The following is a 21,019-nucleotide window of genomic DNA, read 5'->3' as shown; positions in this document are numbered from 1 at the left end:
AAACATCTTCCTCTCTTCTCTGATACGCTGCCACTCTAACAGTGGTACCAGAGCTTACAGGTTTCGAATCTGGGAGGTGTAGTCAAGTAAAGAAACTCTGCAGAAAAAATAGATTGTTACGCTGAAGAATGGCAGGGATGATCCAAAGTAACCTTCCAATATTTGACGGAAAGAATTTCGAAGATTGGTGCGTAAAGATGGATGCTATATTGGGTTTCCATGAGATCGATGAAATTGTCAAAGATGGGTTTAAATATCCTACAAAGAATGCTACAAATGAAGAAAAGAAAGAGTATAAAGAGAACAGAAAATTAAACTGCAAAGCACGCATGATCTTGCATCAATGCATCTCGGCAGCGATATTCCAAAAGGTGTCAAAGGCGACAACGGCCAAAGAAACGTGGGAGATCTTACAAGATGGGTATGGAACTGCTGGAAATATAAAGGAGATTAAGCTACAGTCACTGCGGCGGGAGTATGAGCTCCTGAACATGGGGGAACAAGAAACCATTCAAGGGTACATCGGCAGGATCCAAGTAATTGTCAACGCAATGCATGCATAGGACAAGGTTGTCAAGGACAAGAAGATAGTCCATAAGATCTTGCGTACGTTAACACCCCAGTACGACCACATTGTTGTGGCGATTGTAGAAAGTAGAGATTTGGAGAAAATGAAAGTCGAGGAGTTGCAAAACTCACTTGAAGCTCACGAACAGAGACTGCTAGAAAGGAAAGCCGCAGAACAAGATGCAACACAGATTAGCCAAGCATTACAAGCCAAAATGCAAAAGGGTCGTGGATTTGGTAGAGAAAGAGGCAGAATGAGAGGTGGTCCTGGAGGCCGAAACAGAGGAAGGTCCGCTAATAACCAAGATCAGAACAAAGATGACGTTAACTATGATCAAAAGTAAGGAAACTTCAGAGGAAGAGGTGGCAGAAATAGAGGAAGAGGTGACAGAAGAAATGTTGACAAAAGAAACGTGCAATGTTTCACATGTAGTAAATTTGGCCATTATTCGTCTGAATGCTGGCATAATGAAAACGCCAAGAAAGAGAAGAATGACGAAGCTAACCTAGTGAAAGACGAACAAGAATCAGATTCTGATCACGTAGTGCTAATGACTGTTACAATGCAAGAAAGAAATAATGATGAGAGTCGTATTACTCAAAGAAAACAAGTACTTGAGACAAGCGAAGTTGAAGACAGCTGCACAAAGAATGCTGCAGAAAGAGAATATGTGTCTCTTGTTGGGAAGACGAGCCATGCAAATGAGGAATCATCGTGGTATTTGGATACAGGGTGTTCCAACCACATGACAGGAAATCGAAATTGGCTGATCGATCTTGATACTAGTGTTAAGAGCATAATATGTTTCGCTGATAATAGTACCATAAGAGCTGAAGGCACGGGAAAGGTATTGATTGCGCGCAAAGATGGAAGGCCAGTATACATGCATAATGTTCTTTACGTACCCACCATGAGAAGTAACCTCCTAAGTCTTGGTCAGCTACACGAGAAAGGATACACCATGAAAATGGAACAAGGACACATCAAAGTGTTCGACGAAAAGCAACGAATGATACTCAAAGCTCCTATTGCCAACAATCGCACATTTCGTGTAAATCTGAATACAGCGGAGATACAATGCATGAAAGCAACAAGTGTTGATGGAAATTGGCTGTGGCATTATCGTTACGGGCATCTAAACTTTAGAAGCTTGATGCAACTCAAAGAAAAGAAGCTTGTGAGTGGAATCTGTACGATTGAGGCACCTAAGAAAGTTTGTGAAAGTTGCACCATAGGAAAGCAAACAAGATCAGTATTCAAGAAACATGTCTACAAGAGAGCGAGACAGCTGCTAGAAGTGGTGCATGCTGATGTATGTGGACCATTCGACGTGTCGTCTTTGGGAGGTAACAGATACTTCCTACTTTTGGTGGATGGGCTTTTTAGGAAAATTTGGGTTTATCTGTTAAAAGGAAAAGGTGAAACTTACACTTACTTTGTTAATTTTTGCTCCATGACCGAGAGGCAATCGCGCAAGCAGATCAAAATTCTCCGCACTGATGGAGGAGGTGAATTCAACTCAGGAGAAATGTCGAAATTTAGCACTGAAAAAGGGATTATACACGAAGTCACAGCCCCCTACACTCCTCAACATAATGGATTGGCTGAGAGGAGGAATCGCATGCTTCTTGATATGGTTAGATGTATGATCAAAGGAAGGGGACTTCCGCATCATCTGTGGGGAGAAGCAGTTTCAACTGCAGCATACTTACTGAATAGAAGCCCAACCAAAGCTTTGCCAACTAGCACACAGGAAGAAGCGTGGTCTGGAAACAAACCTGATGTGCGACACCTGAAGGTTTTTGGATCAGTCTGTTATAAGCATGTCCCAAGTGAATTGAGAAAGAAATTGGACGATAGAAGCGAAACTTTCGTTTTTGTTGGCTATCATCCAACTGGAGCATATAGACTCTATGATCCAGTGAAGTCAAGAATTGTGATAAGTAGGGACGTGATTGTTGATGAATCTACTGTCTTCAAGTGGAACACATGTGAGACTATCCCAGATGATCCACCCAGTACTGTGATTACTACATTGTTCAAGGAGAGAAACTATGACCAAGACACTGCGACTGTTAATATAGAGGATGCAAATAATAGGCGATCAAGAAGAACGCGTTTCCCATCGACAAGACTGGCAGATCACGAGCTATTCCGAGACAGTGACATTGCAGACACAGGTGATATATTGCATTATGCTTTACTTGCAGGTACTGAAACCATAGCATGGGAGCAAGCTATCAAAGATGATAATTGGAAGGATGCTATGATTGAGGAGATTTCAGCTATCGAGAAGAATAAAACATGGACGTTGATGGACTTACCTACCTACAAGAAAGCCATAGAGGTGAAGTGGATATTCAAAACTAAGTACAAACCCGATGGGAGCGTGGCAAAGTTAAAAGCTAGACTAGTTGCTAAAGGATTTCTGCAACAACCTGGGATCGATTTCATTGATGTGTACGCCCCTGTTGCAAGATTGGAAACGGTGAGGATCGTGGTAGCTATTGCCAACTCAAATAATTGGAGTATCAGCCAGATGGATGTCAAATCAGCATTTCTCAATGGGGCTCTTGAAGAAGAAGTCTACGTATGTCAACCGCATGGTTTCATCAAGAAGGACAATGAACTGAAGGTTTATAAACTTAACAAAGCTCTCTACGGTCTTCATCAGGCACCACAAGCATGGAACAAGCATATTGACTCATTGCTCACCAGGTATGGATTTCAAAAATGTATTGTTGAATATGGAATATATGTCAAGTTCTGTGATCAGCTAGGTACCTTGTTGGTATGTCTGTACGTGGACGACCTACTGGTCACTGGGAGCTTAGTGCAAGAGATTGAAAAATTCAAAGTTAAGATGAAAAATGATTTGGAGATGACAGACCTTGGCTTCTTGGGATACTTCCTTGGATTGGAGTTTATACAAACAAAAGAGGGAGTACATATGAATCAAAGGAAATATATTCTCGAAACTCTGGAGAGGTTCAAGTTAAAAGACTGCAACAGCGCATCAGTTCCTGTTATTGCCAACATGAAGCTATCACTGCAGCTGGATGAAAGCAAAGTAGATGCAACGCTATACAGACAAATAGTCGAGACACTCCGCTACATCTGCAACAGCAGGCCAGACATAAGCTTTGGTGTGGGTCTCATCAGCCGATACATGCATGATCCCAGACAATCGCACATGACAGCTACAAAACACATCCTTCGATACTTGAAAGGTACCTTAGACTACGGAATTTACTTTCCCAGGAAAACTGATAGCACTACCAACATATTGGAGGCATGGTGTGATGCGGACTGGAGCGGTGATCTTGTAGACAGGAAGAGTACTTACGGGTATTTGTTCAAGCTTATGGGAGCCCCCATCTCATGGTGTTCTAAGAAGCAGACAGTCGTGGCACTCTCATCGTGTGAAGCCGAATACATCTCAGCAGTAGAGACTGCCTGTCAATGCACTTGGATAGAAGCCATATTGCAAGAGCTAAAGATCAAGCGTCACGGACCAACATGCTTAAGGATAGACAACAAATCTGCTATTAATCTAGCCAAAAACCCAATATCTCATGGACGGAGCAAGCACATCGAAACAAAATTTCACTATCTCAGAAAATGGGTCAGCGAAGGAAAACTGGAACTGATCTACTGCAACACGGATGAACAGGAAGCTGTTATATTCACGAAAGCTCTACGAAAGAATAGATTTGAAAAGCTTAGAAGATCACTTGGAATTAGGTCTCTTAGTGATTTAGATTTAAGAGAGAGTGTTAGGAATGCAAATCTAGAATCACAACTGATTTAACTGTCATTAGACAGTTTACATTTTGTACATATATACTGCTGACTTCAATAAGAAAATTAATCGTTTTCTCTAAATCTTTTGCATCTCTATTTCGTTGCTTTACTCTCTCGGTTCCACCTTTTGAAAACATCTTCCTCTCTTCTCTAATACGCTGCCACTCTAACAATGGAAACAGAACGTAGCTGTTAGTTGCTTAGATAGTGGGTTGTTTGGTAGGAAGTTGAGTATATAGGAGGGGAGAAGGGTCATATAAGGGAGTTTTCGTTGTAATCTTTGTAAGACAGGAACATGACATTCTGTGAAGGGAGGTTTATCCCTTGGAAGTGTTCGAACATTCTCTTGCCAATTTAATAAAACATTTCGGTTCTTTCTTTTGTACTACGTTAGAGAGTAGGTGTTGGTCAGGGATTCTTACCGGAGCTTTGTTTTGGGTTTCTTATCACAAAGAAACCTATCAGAAGGACATTTTAAGTCTTGTAATAGTGACATATTGGAGGGCACCAACGATTGATCTATATAAAGTAGGTCTTCAAAAGGTGTTGAACCATCTTAGGTAAGTTGTAGAGAAGACACCATTGGAGTTGAGAGAGATTTAGGCTCATGCATGTTGGCACGGTGTATAAGTTCACATATATACTATGCTTGAGAAATGTGAAGATGGGTATGTGAAATCCATGTAGCTTCAATACTAAGAAAGTAATGTAACCTTCCAAGATAGGTGATTAAAGTGTTAATGGCAGTTGGTGAGAAACTAGTAATAACTATACCATCAACATAGATTAAGATAAAATTGTGGGGGATTTATGAAAAGAGTAAATAGAGAGGGATCACTCTCTATAGATTAGAAGCCCATTTATGTTAGAGTATTACGCAAATTTTGAAACTAAACTCGTGATGATTGCTTGAGTCCATATATATAGCTTTATGTAGTTTGCACATGATTGGGATGGAAAGAAATAAAACCTGGAGGTTGTTTCATGAACACAATTTCTTCAAGTTTTCCATGAAGAAAGACATGATTCACGTCAATTTGTCTAATAAATCAATTAAGAGAAAGAGTAATAGTAAATATAACCCATATAATAGTGTGTTTAACCAAAGGACTAAAAGTTTCTTTGTAGTCAAGACCATGGACTTGATGAAATCCTTTTTCTACTAAGTGAACCTTATATCTCTGAAATGTGCCATCTGCATTGTATGTATTCCTGAAAATCCACTTGCAGCCGATGAGGAGAGCACCATTAGGAAGGTCTGTGAGTGTCCATGTGTTGTTTTGGAGAAGAGTACTGTACTCAGATTGCATGGCATGCATATAACTAATAAGGATTAGATAATGCTTGTTTAATAGAGGTGGGTTGAAGCGAAGTATTAACATTTAAAATTTTTGGTTTGGAAATACACCTGCTTTTGACTGTGTAAGCATTGGATGTGTGTTCTAAGGTAGCACCACTTCATGAGTTGCATGGGTAGTGTGATGAGTGGTGTCAGTTGTAGTACTGTCATTGTGGGGAGGTGATGCTTGAGTTATCCTCATGCAAAGGCTGATTCAAGGGAGATAAAGAAGGTGGCGTGTGTTCAGAAGTAGGCGGTGGTAGAGTTAATGTAGCTGTGACATATAAAGTTGGTTTAATAACATAAATAGGTATGTTGGTGTGAACTGTAGGAACGGAGACAATGTCTTTTGCAGTATAAGGATTATTAGATAGTGTAGGGAAACACTGTTTATTAAAAAGCACATTTCTTGAAACGTATACTTTGCTACAAGGAGAAAGACAAACATGGTAGAGCAAAAATTAAACTTTTTCTTGTTATAGGGCCTAATTAGAGAGGGTAACATGCACAACCCAAAAGCTTTAAGAGAATCGTAATCAAATGTTTTATTGAAAAGCTTTTCAAAAGGTGAGTAATTATTTAAAACCGGTGTAGGAAGCATGTTAATGATGTGAAAAACACTAAGAAAAGCTTCACCCTAAACTTCTTGGTAATGAAGCACTAACAATGAGAGATAAACCCATGTCAACCACATGTCTATGTTTCCTTTCAATTGAACCATGTTGTTGGTGAGTTTTTGTACAAGTGAGTCGATGCATAACACCAGTATTTTCAAGATATTTAGCAAAATAGAAATTCCTTTGCATTGTCAGTTTGGGTAGCCTTTAACTTGTTATTGGTTTGATTTTCAACAAAGGCTTTAAAGAGAATGAAACAGTTGAAACCTGAGATTTTTAGTAGCCATATAAACCTTGAATGTGCATCTAAGAATGTTATGTAATATTTTGCCTTACTTGTACTACGCATTAGCAGGACTCCGTATGTCAATGTAAACAAGCGTTGAAGAGTTATGGTAAGATGAATCAGATTTATAAAAAGGCAGTCGATGCATTTTATCTTGAACACATATATATCACACAAAACATTGGAAATAACATTGTTTCCAACATTTATATGATTATTCTTTAAGACTTTATGAACAATGTGATATGCAGCATGGCCAAACCGAGAGTGCCATAAAGACAAAATTATTTGTAACTGAGAGAACATATTAAAAATATTGAATAAAGATTAATCCTTTAAAAAATTAATAAACACTTTATATTCCTAATTCGGTTTACAAATAACGAATAACAACTTAGCTTCTATTGCCTGTAAAAGAATCAAATTTCAAATGTTGGAATTTCAGATTGAAAACCATTAGTGGCCTGGTATAATAGTCGATGCCCTAGGCCTCTGTAGGGGTCCATGTCCCTTTTTTCCTTTAAGTAAGCAATGCATCTCTCAACCTCAGACTTCACTTGTAAATAAAACTCTTGAGAATTCTCCTTCTTTTGGAGTTCTTGTTCCCTTCCTGTAAAACAATATCCCATTAAAGGAAAAATATTATCTAACACCACATTTTATGTGCATTCCAAATTGGGCATACCTTTCGTTTCCAATGGTTTTCCAAAATAATAGTAGAATCGGCCTGGAACTTTAGGCAAAATCAAAGGCAAATGCACTTGTTGATTTCCCACCTCACCACGAAAACCACTCCTACATTTCCAACATAATCATGTATATTCATAAATATAAGAATAGTCATGTAAACTGTTTATAGTTCTTTACATCCTCTTTATGGCAGGTTATGGATGTTATCTTCTATTCTAGTTTTCCGCAATTTTAACCTTTCCTTTCTTTATGTGTAAAAAAGATTGGACCACCTAAATGTTTATTTATTTTATATATTTTTTATTACTGATGAAAAAAACAATAAAAATGTTGCGTATTTCATAATTTGGAATGAGAAAAAAAAAATACAAGATACCTCAATTGTGGAACCTCTTCTGTGAGGCTTTCTATTTCAGACCTAAAGTAAGGAATCTTCACCAAGTCATCATAATCAAAAACTACCTGAAAAGACCAATGTGTTATAATCCGTTATGGAAATCCAAATCGAGCATCTACATATAATGGGAGAATTCATTTCAAATATGGACGTTTTAATATATTAAGAAACTAAAAGGGATTGAGAGTCATATCTATAACATCTACAGAAAATATGAAAAACACATAATTTATAAATATTAGAACAATTCAATAGTGTTTGCTTAAACTCATAATTTAATCTTTATACGTGTTTTAGTTTCTTTATGTAAAACTTATTATTAAATCCATTTTTACGCATACAAACAGTACATTTTTTTCAATGTTCTCATAACATTGTCTGTAGTAATCGTATGTTGACGATTAACTTTAAGCATTTTTAATTTAGCCTTTATTACCATGACATCATTATACTAACAATCCTATGTTAACCTTTTAAGCATTTTTAATTTGGTCTCTATTCATATAATACATTCATGATTTATTCTATACAAAATATGATGAATTTTTAGTTTAAAGTCCTTAATGCGTAACATACACTTAATTTGGCTTTTATTTATGTACACTATTTTATTCTCAGAGATTAAATGAAGAATCGTAACCCAATTAATCCTTTTACGACAAAACATTAACCTAAATTGCAAGCCAAAGTTGTGAGAAAGCAACTATTATTATCTAACTATTTCTCTTGCCACAAAATACAATGCCTTTTCACAATTTATTTTTTTTACTCAGCCCTCTAACACATGCAAATAAATAGGAGAGAGTAAGAGAGAGCAATGAATTCAGAAAAAGACCAAAACTTACTTGACCAACGTCATCTTCTCCAACTACACCAAAAGGAACAATTTTGGCTCCAAATCTTGCTGCCATCCTTACAAACTCGGATTGTTCAGGCCAGAACAATTTGTACTCTTCATCCTGATATTATTACAAAGCCGAAGATTGTAAGTCCAAAAAATATAAAGACACTATCTCAAAAAATGCAATACATTTCAGAGCACTAATTTAGAGACAGATAAAGTGAGCCTAAAGAATAAATAATATGTATACAATATGCAATATATGTTTAGTATATGAAGTTGATAAATGATAGTACGCAATACTGATTTGGATTTACCTTCCTATGAAGAGCCTCGCGTATTCCTCCAGGATATAACAGGACATGAGACTTGGAAGAGAAAAGCTTGAAGAGGTTAGTAGGTCCTACAGGGACAGCACCCATGATTCTGAGATTGTCAAAATAAGATATGTCTAGCAATTTTCCTTTTTTAGATCTGACAAAAAACAAGGGATGTGCCATCGCTCTAACAATGATATTTCTTTCAGAAAAAAGTCTGCACCACAGGGGAATTGCGTCTGATCCCAGCAGCATGTGGTCGCCAACGAACAAAACAGGTCCCTCTGAAGGAATTCCAGCAAGGCCTTTTACAACCGTCCCATCCTCCAATGTTGAGAGCATCACAGTTGCCACAAGGTTATACAAACTTTTAGCATTACAAGTGAAAGGTGTCAATGGTGTAACTATAGTATCATGCTAATCAATATATATGATCAAATTAACCCAATTGTGTTTACCTGAATGATTCTATTACTTTTCTCACCTCATCAGGCGTTGGGAGAATAAAATCAGATAAATAATCGTGATGTTTGCCACGGCGGTAGTATGAAGTTCCCTTTATTACAGTTGCCAGGTCAATGCTTCCTTCCTGCTAGATAGAGGCACCATATTAGGGTTTTTTCTTATCTTTTTCTCCAACCAGAAGAAATGGACCATGATGATGCATGCTTGAATTCAAACACAATGACAGACATCCATTCAAAAAAGTTGAAATGGAGAATGACATACCAAGAATAGGAAATGGCCACAGCCTTCAAATTTACGAAGCTCGCATTTAGATTTAGCCAGTAACTTGAGTAGTCTTTCACCTTCGTGCTGACTAGGTAGTAGCTGATCATTTCCACTAAGGGAAAATCATAAAGTAAGTTTCACTTCATACAATTGAAAAGTATGCAATGGGATTTACTTACAATCCACCTAATGTAAAAATTAAAAGGAATTGTAGTCAAGAATGGGAAATTCCACTAGTTTCGTCGTTATATAATTTTGTTTCCGGTAAATTTCAAATACTTCTACAAATTAACCTTTTATTTTTGTTTGGATCTTTTAAAAGAGAAGTTAAACACGAAGTCACACCATACGGATTAGACATGAATCCAAATATATATAAGGAATTGAGATCACTCTAATTTAAAATCTTAAAACAATGAATTTGTCGGTCTTCTTTTTTATACTAAACGTTAAATTTAGAATCATATTTAAATTTTCAATAATCTCTTCCTCATACGTGATTCCTTTCATATTGATACAAACTTTAAGTATAGGCATTTCAAACTATGAATACCTCTTATTTTTAATGTCCTTCATCGTAATGGGACACGGTTGCTATGAAGTTCAGACATGCCTCATAAATAGTGTGTCCTGTATTCGACATGTATTAAACACCAATACACATATGATACTTGTATGACACACATATTGATGAAGTATTCAATTTGAAAGACATTCTTTTGTTCCTCGCATTATTTTGACATGACTCTAACACAATGCTAATATCACAAATGAAATGATTTTCCAAAAACGCATAGACTTGTAAACTTATTACACATGTTTCTATTTGATTATAAGGAGCAAATTTTATATGATGACTACTTTTCGCTTTTTGGATATTAAATATATAGATTAGATTCATTTTTGTGTCCGACAATGTGTTTAAATTATTAAATTTGACTAATCTTGTTTATAGATGATTTTAAAAATCTGAATACATGGTGATCTGATATATAAATCTGTGTCCACATGTCATACATTTTGGAGACTATACGTCGTGAAGTGTCCGTGTCCAATTCGATATAAGAATCATATTGTACTTGTTTAGTCATAAAGACGAATTATCGGTTATCATACCTCTGACTGGATCTTTTGAAAAAAGTTTTATGAGAGATTCAACAATAATTTCCCATTAGTGTCCAAAGGTAAGAAGATACTTCACTTCCAACCGAAAGCGAAAATTTAACAAAGAAGTTATGATTCAGTATTTTAACAGATATAATTGAACAATGTCAAAGAGAATGAACCTGCAAAGTATCAAAGTCTGAGCTTGGATTGAATAAAGGCGTGAATTGGCATAAGCAGAAGCCGACTTAAGCATTTTTAGTTTCCAGAGAAGTGTTTCTTTTGGTAATATCTCGGCAAGAATCTGAGAGTTGAATAAAGATTACATTTTCAATATTGAAACTAAATTAGGGATAAAGCTCAAACTAAAAATAAAAAATCCAAAGTAAACAAACTTAATTCAAGTCAATCAATTTACTTAAAATTTCAGCATATTCTCACTTTTATGAAGTTTTGGTTACAAGAAAGAAGAGAAAATACGGTATCCAATTTTCAATTTATTCTTCTGGAAAATGCCCCTTGCATTATCATTACTATTCATACAAAATGCTTCAGATATTAAAAATCATGAAGAAAAGGTCACCCATTACTGTTCCAATATAAATGTCTCCATTTTTTTAACTAAGTGCTAATTGAAGCTTACCGGGAGAGATAATAAGAAAGTTGTAAAATCCTTCACTAGCTCTCCAGCAGTAGTTTGTAGGGGAAGCCCTTGGACCACACTATCCAACGCCATCCTCAATGATTCACCTAATGTTACGACAAATGTTGAAGGCGTTAATAGAGAAAAAGCATCATTTTCTAGGTAAATGAGAGAAAATATATAGCTCCTTCATATATGTATGATGAAAATTATTCAGTGTTGAAGGATCATGAACCAGAAAATTTAGCATAAGCCCCTATAACATTGAAGTTAAAGTAGCTGGTGATCTGATATTCTAATTAACTAAGAAAATAAGTGCTTCATAAATATTCAGTTATAAATAAGCAAAAACAACAAAAAAATGGGAGACTCTTGTTTCATTGATCACCATTTAAAAGACAAAAGGAATCATAGATATCCAGCAAAGGTGTTTATTTAAAGTATCTAATCTCTTAGACACAGTGCAGTTTACGAGAGTTTTCATAAGAGGGAATAATAGCTTATTTTTCAAAAGTTCAGCAGCAAAAAAATAGGTTAAACATTTGAATAAAATAATAAGATGAACAAAACACAAACAGTTTCTTTTGGCTCGAATTATCATGAAAAATAATTCAAGATACCAAAGAGCTCTTAAGGTGAAATTTAAACCTAAAGATATATGGTATGGATCTTTATTAATTAGAAACAAGTTCTTAGAAAAAGGAAAAAAGCTTAGCCTTCACTTCAGAGCAAGATACACAAACCTTGTGTCAATCTGAGAATGTCACGCAAACCAGGAGAGAGTGAATCAGGCAAAGCTTCCAATAATGGTGTTAGAAGTTGCAAGTCTGACCTGCTGAACGAAGTAGCTGCAAAATTGGATGGGGAAGGTGACATCAGATTTTGTCCATCTTTAATATGCAGTTACAGAGAATCAACTCGAATGCTGTATACTACATGTCATTCAGAGCTTTAACAAGTTACCTGGGTTTGCCAGAATTAATACAAAATCAATATCAGGATTAAGTGCTGCAACAGCTAGTGCAAGGCATGATCCTAAAGATTCTCCAACAAGATATATGGGCCTGTTTCGTGAACGTTGATATTCCGACCTAACTGTTACCTCAACTATTTTGACAAGGTCTGCAACAGGGGAAAATACATCATTGAAAGATTACATAAATGTGTAACTTGGTAGAGGGGAAAAAGTACCTGGAAATGGTGTTCGGTCTGCTACAGGGATATGCAAGCACCACGTATCAAAAATCCTTCATTCAAGAAAGAAAATAACAAAAATAGTATTTCTCACAAAATCAGTAAGAAGATGTAAAATAACAATCTGGTGAGTGTAATTTGGCCTGAACACAAACCTCCCCAGCTTCTGATGATGTGAAATAAGTCCAAGTCCCACGCCATCAATCCCTGTAAAATTTACAATGAAAATTTTTTAGAATCTCTCTGTGTTGCTTTTAAGAATCACATTTATAAAATGGTTAAGCAGAGCTATCAAACTAAGAGGTTGAACGAGCTATCAAACTAAGATACAGGTAGCAAAATTTTCAATTTAGTCTTAATTTGAACCCATGGACAACTTTAAACATAATTAGAATAAAACGAAAACAACAAAGGAAACGTGACTAAATAAATATAAACTTACGGCCTAAAATTTAGGAAAAACAGGACTACGATTATAGTTAATAAATTACTTCAGATTCTTTACAGAGTTTTTTTTTTTAATGTTGTTCTTCTTTTAAATTTTCAAAATATATTAATATTAATGTAGTAAAATTTTGTATATATTTTAAAACATAAAAATCAATATATTTTTTTGGTGTATTTGGGAAACTCGGAAAAAGATAGTACCAAAAATTTTAAAAAGAATCCAAATTTGTTATAAAATATCCTACACCTGAAATCCGAATTAATTGAAGATTAAGTTTCAATTGACTACCTTATAAAAAAATTGCATTACGGTATCATTTATTAAGAAAAGAAAACTAACCTAAATTTGTATATTATGCAGTTTTTTTTTCTTTTCGATTTTCTTCCTCTTTGATAGAGACCAATATTAGACAAATTTAAATAATTCCATGATCAAATTATTTATCTAATATAAATAGATTATAAATGGAAGATACATTTAAAATGAAATCGTTGGTTTAATTAATTTCACTTAATGTAACGAGGAAACGATAAATTTAATTCTGAAATTATTATTCACTATCACTCAAGGTTTTAAAATTAATAGAATAAAATTTAAATCATTCAATAGTCTCTATTTTTACAGCAAAATCACTCATACTTTTAATAAAATTAAATATATTTATATTTATATTTTATATTGAATTTTATTTAAAATCGTTTTAAAATTGTTAATAGAAAATAATTTTAATAGAAAAACTAAATTCAAAATTAATTTTAACTAAAAAAATGTTTAACTTGTTTATCAATTTTATTTCATAAAATAAAATAAATTTATCAATTTTGTTAATTCTTTTAAATTATTATATATTATTAAAATGTATAAAATTCAATAATTTCTAAACATATGCTTGAGTTGATTTAAAAATAATAATTTTACAAATTCAAATGTAAAATTTTAAAATAATTTTAAAATATTTTATAACAATCTAAAACAAATAAATTTAAAATTTTAAAAATAAATAAATAAAGTTCAATGTACTTTTAAATAACTTAATATTATTAAAAATATTTTATAAAAATATTAATTCTAATAAAAATATTTTTATAACATTTACACAGAAACTAAATTTCATTTTATTTTGGAGAGGATTGTTTAGTTTTTAGAAAAATTGAAACAAAAATAAAAATTAAAAATGAACTAAAATAAAATAAAAATAAAATGACTAAACTGAGAGTGAGACAACAACACTTATCCTTGAAATTGAACATCAACAGGATGTCACTTTACATCGAGACAAATTTAACCAAATTGTGAGAAGAAAAACTGAAAAAAAAAAACCCTTTTCATCCTAAATTTGCATATATATTTTCATCCTAAATTTGCATATATATATATATATATATATATATATATATATATAATAAATTTATTCTGAAACAATTTTGAAAGATTTAATTTTCATCCTAAAAATTTATTTTATTTCAATCTAAACATAAAAGTAAGTTGTTTTTGAACAGTTAAATTAAAAAATAGATGAAGAAGTAACTCTTTTAAAATTAATCCACGAGCATAAATAGAATACAGGTGTTACTGCATATATCCCATCAAAGATTTTGTCTCTTTTTATTCATTTTAGAATGAACTTTACTTAATGTAATTTTTCATTTCAGAAATTTCACTATTGTATTGAATGTAGGAAGTTACAAGACAAACTGAGAATTTCAATATCCTTTTTCAATGTACATAATGATGCTTTTATGTTTCAGGTCATTTTTGACAGATCAAAGGAAATAAGTTGATACATTTGTATCCATTCCTAATTCTGCCATTAAAAATGGTTATAAGCTTTAAAATTTCTACTAAAGAAATAACAAATTATAGTCTAATCGATTTAATACTTATCTACTTCTTTACAAAAATGACATCTTAATTTTATTTAAAATTAAGTATGTTTTTAATTTTTAAGCTTTGACACACAAAATTATAATTCATTTATATCTTAAACTTTAATACATTTTAATTATTAAACATTGATATAATTTTTATAGTTCAAATATATTAAATTTTTTTGTCATATCAAATATATTTTCTAATTGATATTGAAGTATTAATATGTTTAATGGTATAAATAACTTAAATATTAACATAATAAATTTTTGACAAGTTAATAAAATTTAAAGTAATTGAATTAAAATAACTATACTAATTTAGATGATCAAAATTTTAGATATAGACAAATTTTAAATTTGTGTAAAAATTTAGAAATTAAAAACATATTTAATCTTTTTATTTATAAAGATTATGTTCAAACTTAATCCTTGTAAAATATTATTAATAAACATTAAAATATTTAAATAATGAATGATGATTTTATCATTATATATTAAAATATTTAAATAATGAAGGATCCTTTTATTATTATATATTTGTGAATTCATAAAAGAAAATATTAAAATAATAATATAATAATAATATAATTTTTTTATAAAATTATAAGGGGAGAAGTGTAACAAGGAAGTTTTGCATCCATTCATTTTTTTTCTTTGTTTTCTTATTTTTGTTTTTTTTCATTTTAGGAAAAAATATTTTTATTGATAAGATTTTGAAGTAGTTTGAAAAAATAATTCAATCTATTAAGAAGTGGAATTTTGTTTGAACAAATTATTTTGAAGTAAGAAAACCATATATAAAATTATTATTATTTATTTTCTTTAGTGAGATGTTTTAACTTTTTATTATTATTATTTATATGTATTTTCTCCATGTATTTATATTTATATTTTTATTTACATTTATTATCTATTTATTTTATTTAGTAAGATGTTTATGATCTATTTTTTATATTTATTTGTGTTTATTTACATTTATTTATTTTATTTAGTGAGGTATTTACCACTTCAATTTTATTTATATTTATTTGTTTATTTATTTGGTTTAATGAGATGTTTTCAATCTTAAGTGTTTATTTATATTTATTTTATTTAAGAAGAAATTTATAATCTCATTTATATTTATTTAGTCTATCAATTTAATTTAGTGAGGTGTTTACAACCTCATTTTTTATTTATATTTATTTAGACATTTATCTTACACGGTTAGGTATACATAATCTCTTTTTCTTTATTTATTTAGTGAGATGTTACTAATTTTATTATTATTTTAATTTAATTTATTAATTTAATAAAGTGTTCATATTCTTATTTAATTTAACTTTTACATGTAAAATACTTGAACATAAAATAGTTTTTGAGAAAAACTAGTATATTAGCTAAAAAAAACTAAAAACCCTTTGAAATTGATGTAAAGTCTTTTAAGCCTATTTTCTATTGTCGTCTTTTATATAGTCTTTTATGGGATAAGAGATACAATAACGTTGTGTATTTTATTTATGGTGATAATAATTTTAATTCGAAAAGAAAAGGTTTAGTTTTAATTTGAAGAATTAGAAGAATATAGTTTTATTAGGTGAAAGGGGTAATTTAAAATAAAAATTACTAAACGAACCAAAAGACATAATATATAACTACAACTTTTTTATTTTCAGAAAGTAAGATATAGGTTAGTTGTTTTGAAATTGAAGTGTGTTGTGTGACTAGAAAATATCTAGAATTATTACAGTAATAATATATAGAGAAACAATTTAGGCGGTAAGAGCTAATTAAGATTCTTAGTATGCGAATTTAATACGATGAAATAATACTGTGACTTAAAGAATGAAATAGAACTAACCCTATCATGGTGATTTTGTGATAAGGATGATATTTTAGGAGGAAGATTGTGATGTTGCAATAAGAAAAATGTTGTTGTTGATGAATAAATGTATTGCAAAGAAAAAATTATGATAAATGCAAAACTTTACAAAAATATCAACATATCTATTCATATTCAAAATTAGAATCTTATATATTTATTTGTGTTTAATGTTGAATGATTTATATATAATTAAAACTGTATTAATGTTATAAAATGCATGATTTTTTTTATATTTTTGTTGTTGTTTGTGTTTTGTTTAATGCAATAATCATATAAATATATTATAAGTGAACATAAGATAAGGTGAATAAATCCGTAAAAGATGATAAAGAGCATTAATAAAACTTGTGAAATTTAAATATTATATTATATTATAAATATGTAAACATAGGATTCATGTTTGAATAATGTAAAACTTCTTAAACATAATAATAAGATAGGTTTTTTTCTAAAGAACTTTAAAAATAGGTCACTGGATGAAATAGTTAACAACTAATTAAATATAAAATAAAGTTGTTTTATAATATATTTGATGAATTGCATCAAATTACAAAATTTTCAATTTATCAGAAAAATAAAATCAAATTCAACTTAATCGTTTTAACAATTCATGTGTGTCACATGGGCTCACTTCACGATAGATACATCCAACCTTTTTGTTTTGTTTTTTTTTTTCATTCAATCTTCTTTAATATAAATATATATTAAATGTGGGTGAATATTTTCAATATGTATGAGTATATTTTTACATTATTTTAGAAGTATTACTTTCCTGTTTTGAATCACCTTAAATCACAAATTATTAAAGTAAGCTCTTTTTAAAAATGACCACATTGAATAAAACTTAAAACGAAAATAATTATTTTTATAAACTGGTTTAATTTATATTATTTTTTCATAATCTTTTTACTATATTTAGATATAAATAAGTGGACTGGAATTTTAATATTTCTAAATATTTATATTTTCAAATCGGATTAAGATTAAACTTTATGTTATCAATTTGGAGTATTTATTATTTTTTAGTAAAATATCTTAATAAATTAAGAATATTTAAAAGATAATTAATACAGTGTTCAATTATAATATAAGTTTTTGAAAGAGAACAAAAAAATTATGTGAAAACAATATAAGGGGGTTACATCTAAGAGTTACTACACAAACATTTCCGGCCGTGGTCACGCTCTCGCATGGAAAAATGCCAAAAAAATAAGCTCTTCAAATAGAGTAATGATAAATTGGCTATATTCCTATTTTTAGTAAAGGAAAAGAGTAACTGAAAGGTTTGATAAATGAAAGATAAGAATAACAAAACAAAACAAAGAAAATGAAAAACATATTAAGGATATCGGAATTTTACAAAAGTCCAACAATAAAAAGAATATCTAAACTTAAGGTTTCCAATACAAGATCATTTATGAAAATTTATTTTATTTTATGTCAACTTTATTGTGCTACATTATTTTTTAACTTTTTACATTATTTGTATAAAATCTTCGCTTTAATAATTTATATTGACCTAAGTTTTGAATTTAGTTCTAATAAAGTATCTTACAAAATGTAGGTTTTAAGCTATTATATTTGCGTCAGATATTTGCATTACACATAAAAGAATATTGTAAATTTTATTAAAACAAAAATAGTTAAGAGATAGAAAATGAGACTATCATTTCAATCATTTGGTTATTTTTATTAAAGGGAAAATGAGACTGTTTACACTGAAAAAAAATGAAAAATAAAATAAAACTAGTAAAAAATTAGTATTTGATGTAATAAAATAAATTTTTTAATATATATTCATAAAAAATATATATAAATAAATTTTCAAAATAGAAATTAATTTTTAAATATTAATCAAAGTTAAAATAAATTCAAAATTAAAAATTATTATAAAATTCTAATAAATAATAAAGTTATATTTCAAAATAATAATATATTGAAATATGTTACTTTACAAAATATCAAAATTAAAATTAATTAAAATATTTAATACTTTTGTCTTGATTATCTATTTTAATACAATATTAAAACATATATATTAATACAACATTAATATAATAAATTAATTTAAAAAACATAAATTAAGTAACTTTTTATAATAAAGAAACATATATTAATAGAATGTTAAAATTAATTTAGTTTGCTGTATTTTATTTATTATATATATATGTGTATATATACACACACATTAATAAAGTATTAATGATATAATTAGTAAAAAAAATTATCAATTGTATTCATAATGTAATTAGTCATGTAAAAGTATATAATAATAAAATATTTATTATTATTATTATTGCTACTATTATGGCTCATAAATATTTTATTATTATTATTTATTTAACACTAAAAGTATTATTGATTATTATAGTTTTTTGTTTTTGCAAATCTTTTGTATGGAGAGTGGAAAATTGAATTACGAACTTCATTCTCCTATATTAAATTTCGTTTTCAGTCTTTCAATTTGTTTTCTTTCCGTATGCACGACATTTCTGAAAAGAAAAAACACTCATTATTTGAGCTTGTGTATTCCTTAACTTCATTTGAGCTTATGTATTACATAATAGTGTTTTTTTTTTTATTATGCAGCATTGAATGATAGTTAAACAATACGTTGATAGTTTTTACCATCACAGCAAATAAATAGCCGAACTATTAGAACAAAATAAAAGATAATTATAAATTATTTAATTATTACTTTCTACATAATTAGCGCAATTAAATGAAAAGAGAACATTTTAATTTCAGCAATACTGAAAATAATTTATACTAAAATTTGAATTTATATAAATTTAATATCAATTAATTAAATTAATGAATTGATTTAAATACATAAATTAACTGAGTAAGTAGAAGGCAATAAAATGATGAGAAAAAAAATTACTGACCCGGCAAAAAGAGCAGTAGAGGAGAATTATCCAAACGCCCAGCGCACTCCAACGGAGAAAACCACCTCGGCGGTCCACCGTCCGGTACGATCAACTCCTTCGATTGCTCCAAATATTCTTTCCAACCGTTTGTCCATAGCTTGTCGTTTTCTTTCTTCTCTTCTGCACGCTTCATATCAGCCGTCGTCACCAGAACTCGCTCCATCGACGTCGCAACCCGCGTAGTCATAATTGAGGTTCGGTTGGAGTACAGTTTTCCGACTGGCGACGGCGGATGACAGAGAAAAGGCGCGGCTGGAAAGAGACAGGCTGTGGTGGCTGCCATGGCGGTGGAAGATTCGACTATATATGAAAAAAGGTCGGAGGAAGTAATTAAGGTAACTGAAAAGCAAATTAGAAAATGAAGTTGGTGAGTTTAAGAACAAATGAGGACTCAATTATTTACATTTAGAGAAATAAAGTCTGAAAAAGGAAGAGAAATTTATTAAATTACATTACCATAAAACTGTTGAATAATTGACACGCTTCTTTCTAATCTCCCCATTATACATGCAAATATCAAAAAGAAACTTTTACATATACTCTTCATTTCTTCCAACACCAATTAAAAAATAATATATATATTTTTCTCATCGATTCAATTTTAATTATTTTAGATTTTAACAAAAAGATGGAGTATTTTTTGGTGTCAACATTTTTAAACAAAAAATTATAATTATATAACTATTAAAATTAAATTATAAAAATAATAAATAATTATATATGATTGAAATTTTATTTAATTAATAATAAATAAGCCTGATCGTAATACACATATATAACAGTTAAACCATGTTGACAAAAATAACAGTTAAAAGTTTTTCAATTACCAGTCTTTGGATAAGAATCTATTTTTCATAACAAAACACATAGGAAAAGTTCCTCTTTCTAGATGAATGTGATACCGAAAGAGTCTCATTTAAAATCAAACATTTGATTAAAAGTGCAAAAAATTAAAAATAGAAATGAAGTTATTTAATTAGGTAAAATACAAAAATAATAATTAAATTATAATTAATGTTATTTATTTACTTTTTAAAACTATTTATTATTATTTTTTAAAAGTAGAAATATTTATGACATAATTAAATACGTAACTTAAGTATAAATAATATTATAAGTTAGTATATATACGTATTTTTAAATCGCTATAAATTATTTAAATTTTAAAAATAGTAATTAAAATGTTAAAATTAAAAAAAATAAAAGGTATATATAATTATTGATATATTTATAGATAAATAAGTTTTTTTTATTGAAATTAAAATATTATATACAATATTATGTAAAGTTTTTTTGGATCATGATTAATTATTTAAATTTACAAAAATAATTACTAAAACGATAAAAATAAATAAATAATTGTTTTATAATAAA

The 21,019-nt window shown here is 30.0% G+C and overlaps 1 protein-coding gene across 1 annotated transcript; it reads right to left on the bottom strand.

Annotated features, from left to right (window-relative positions):
• Positions 1-6,954: 6,954 nt before the first annotated feature.
• On the bottom strand, positions 6,955-20,172 carry LOC108328023 (phytyl ester synthase 2, chloroplastic). Its single transcript, XM_017561797.2, has 15 exons — positions 20,102-20,172; positions 19,604-19,984; positions 12,688-12,739; positions 12,530-12,585; positions 12,302-12,460; positions 12,082-12,186; positions 11,339-11,445; positions 10,878-10,999; positions 9,589-9,703; positions 9,318-9,448; positions 8,860-9,226; positions 8,547-8,660; positions 7,681-7,766; positions 7,300-7,409; positions 6,955-7,224 (listed from the first exon to the last, which is right to left on the bottom strand). The coding sequence occupies exons 1-15, from the start codon at positions 20,145-20,147 to the stop codon at positions 7,034-7,036; spliced, it is 2,142 nt and encodes a 713-aa protein (XP_017417286.2). The 5' UTR covers positions 20,148-20,172; the 3' UTR covers positions 6,955-7,033.
• Positions 20,173-21,019: the final 847 nt, after the last annotated feature.

Source organism: Vigna angularis, chromosome 2, assembly GCF_016808095.1.
Source record: "Vigna angularis cultivar LongXiaoDou No.4 chromosome 2, ASM1680809v1, whole genome shotgun sequence".
Taxonomy (NCBI): domain Eukaryota; kingdom Viridiplantae; phylum Streptophyta; class Magnoliopsida; order Fabales; family Fabaceae; genus Vigna; species Vigna angularis.
This window is presented reverse-complemented; position numbering and strand designations above follow the sequence as displayed.

Excerpts from the sequence above, each read along its gene's own strand:
- LOC108328023 (XM_017561797.2), bottom strand. The coding sequence starts at position 20,147 with ATGGGGAGATTAGAAAGAAGCGTGTCAATTATTCAACAGTTTTATG. Across the intron at positions 11,446-12,081 it reads CATTCTCAGATTGACACAAG|GTGAATCATTGAGGATGGCG; the intron begins GTTTGTGTATCT and ends TCGTAACATTAG. Across the intron at positions 7,225-7,299 it reads AAAACCATTGGAAACGAAAG|GAAGGGAACAAGAACTCCAA; the intron begins GTATGCCCAATT and ends ATTGTTTTACAG.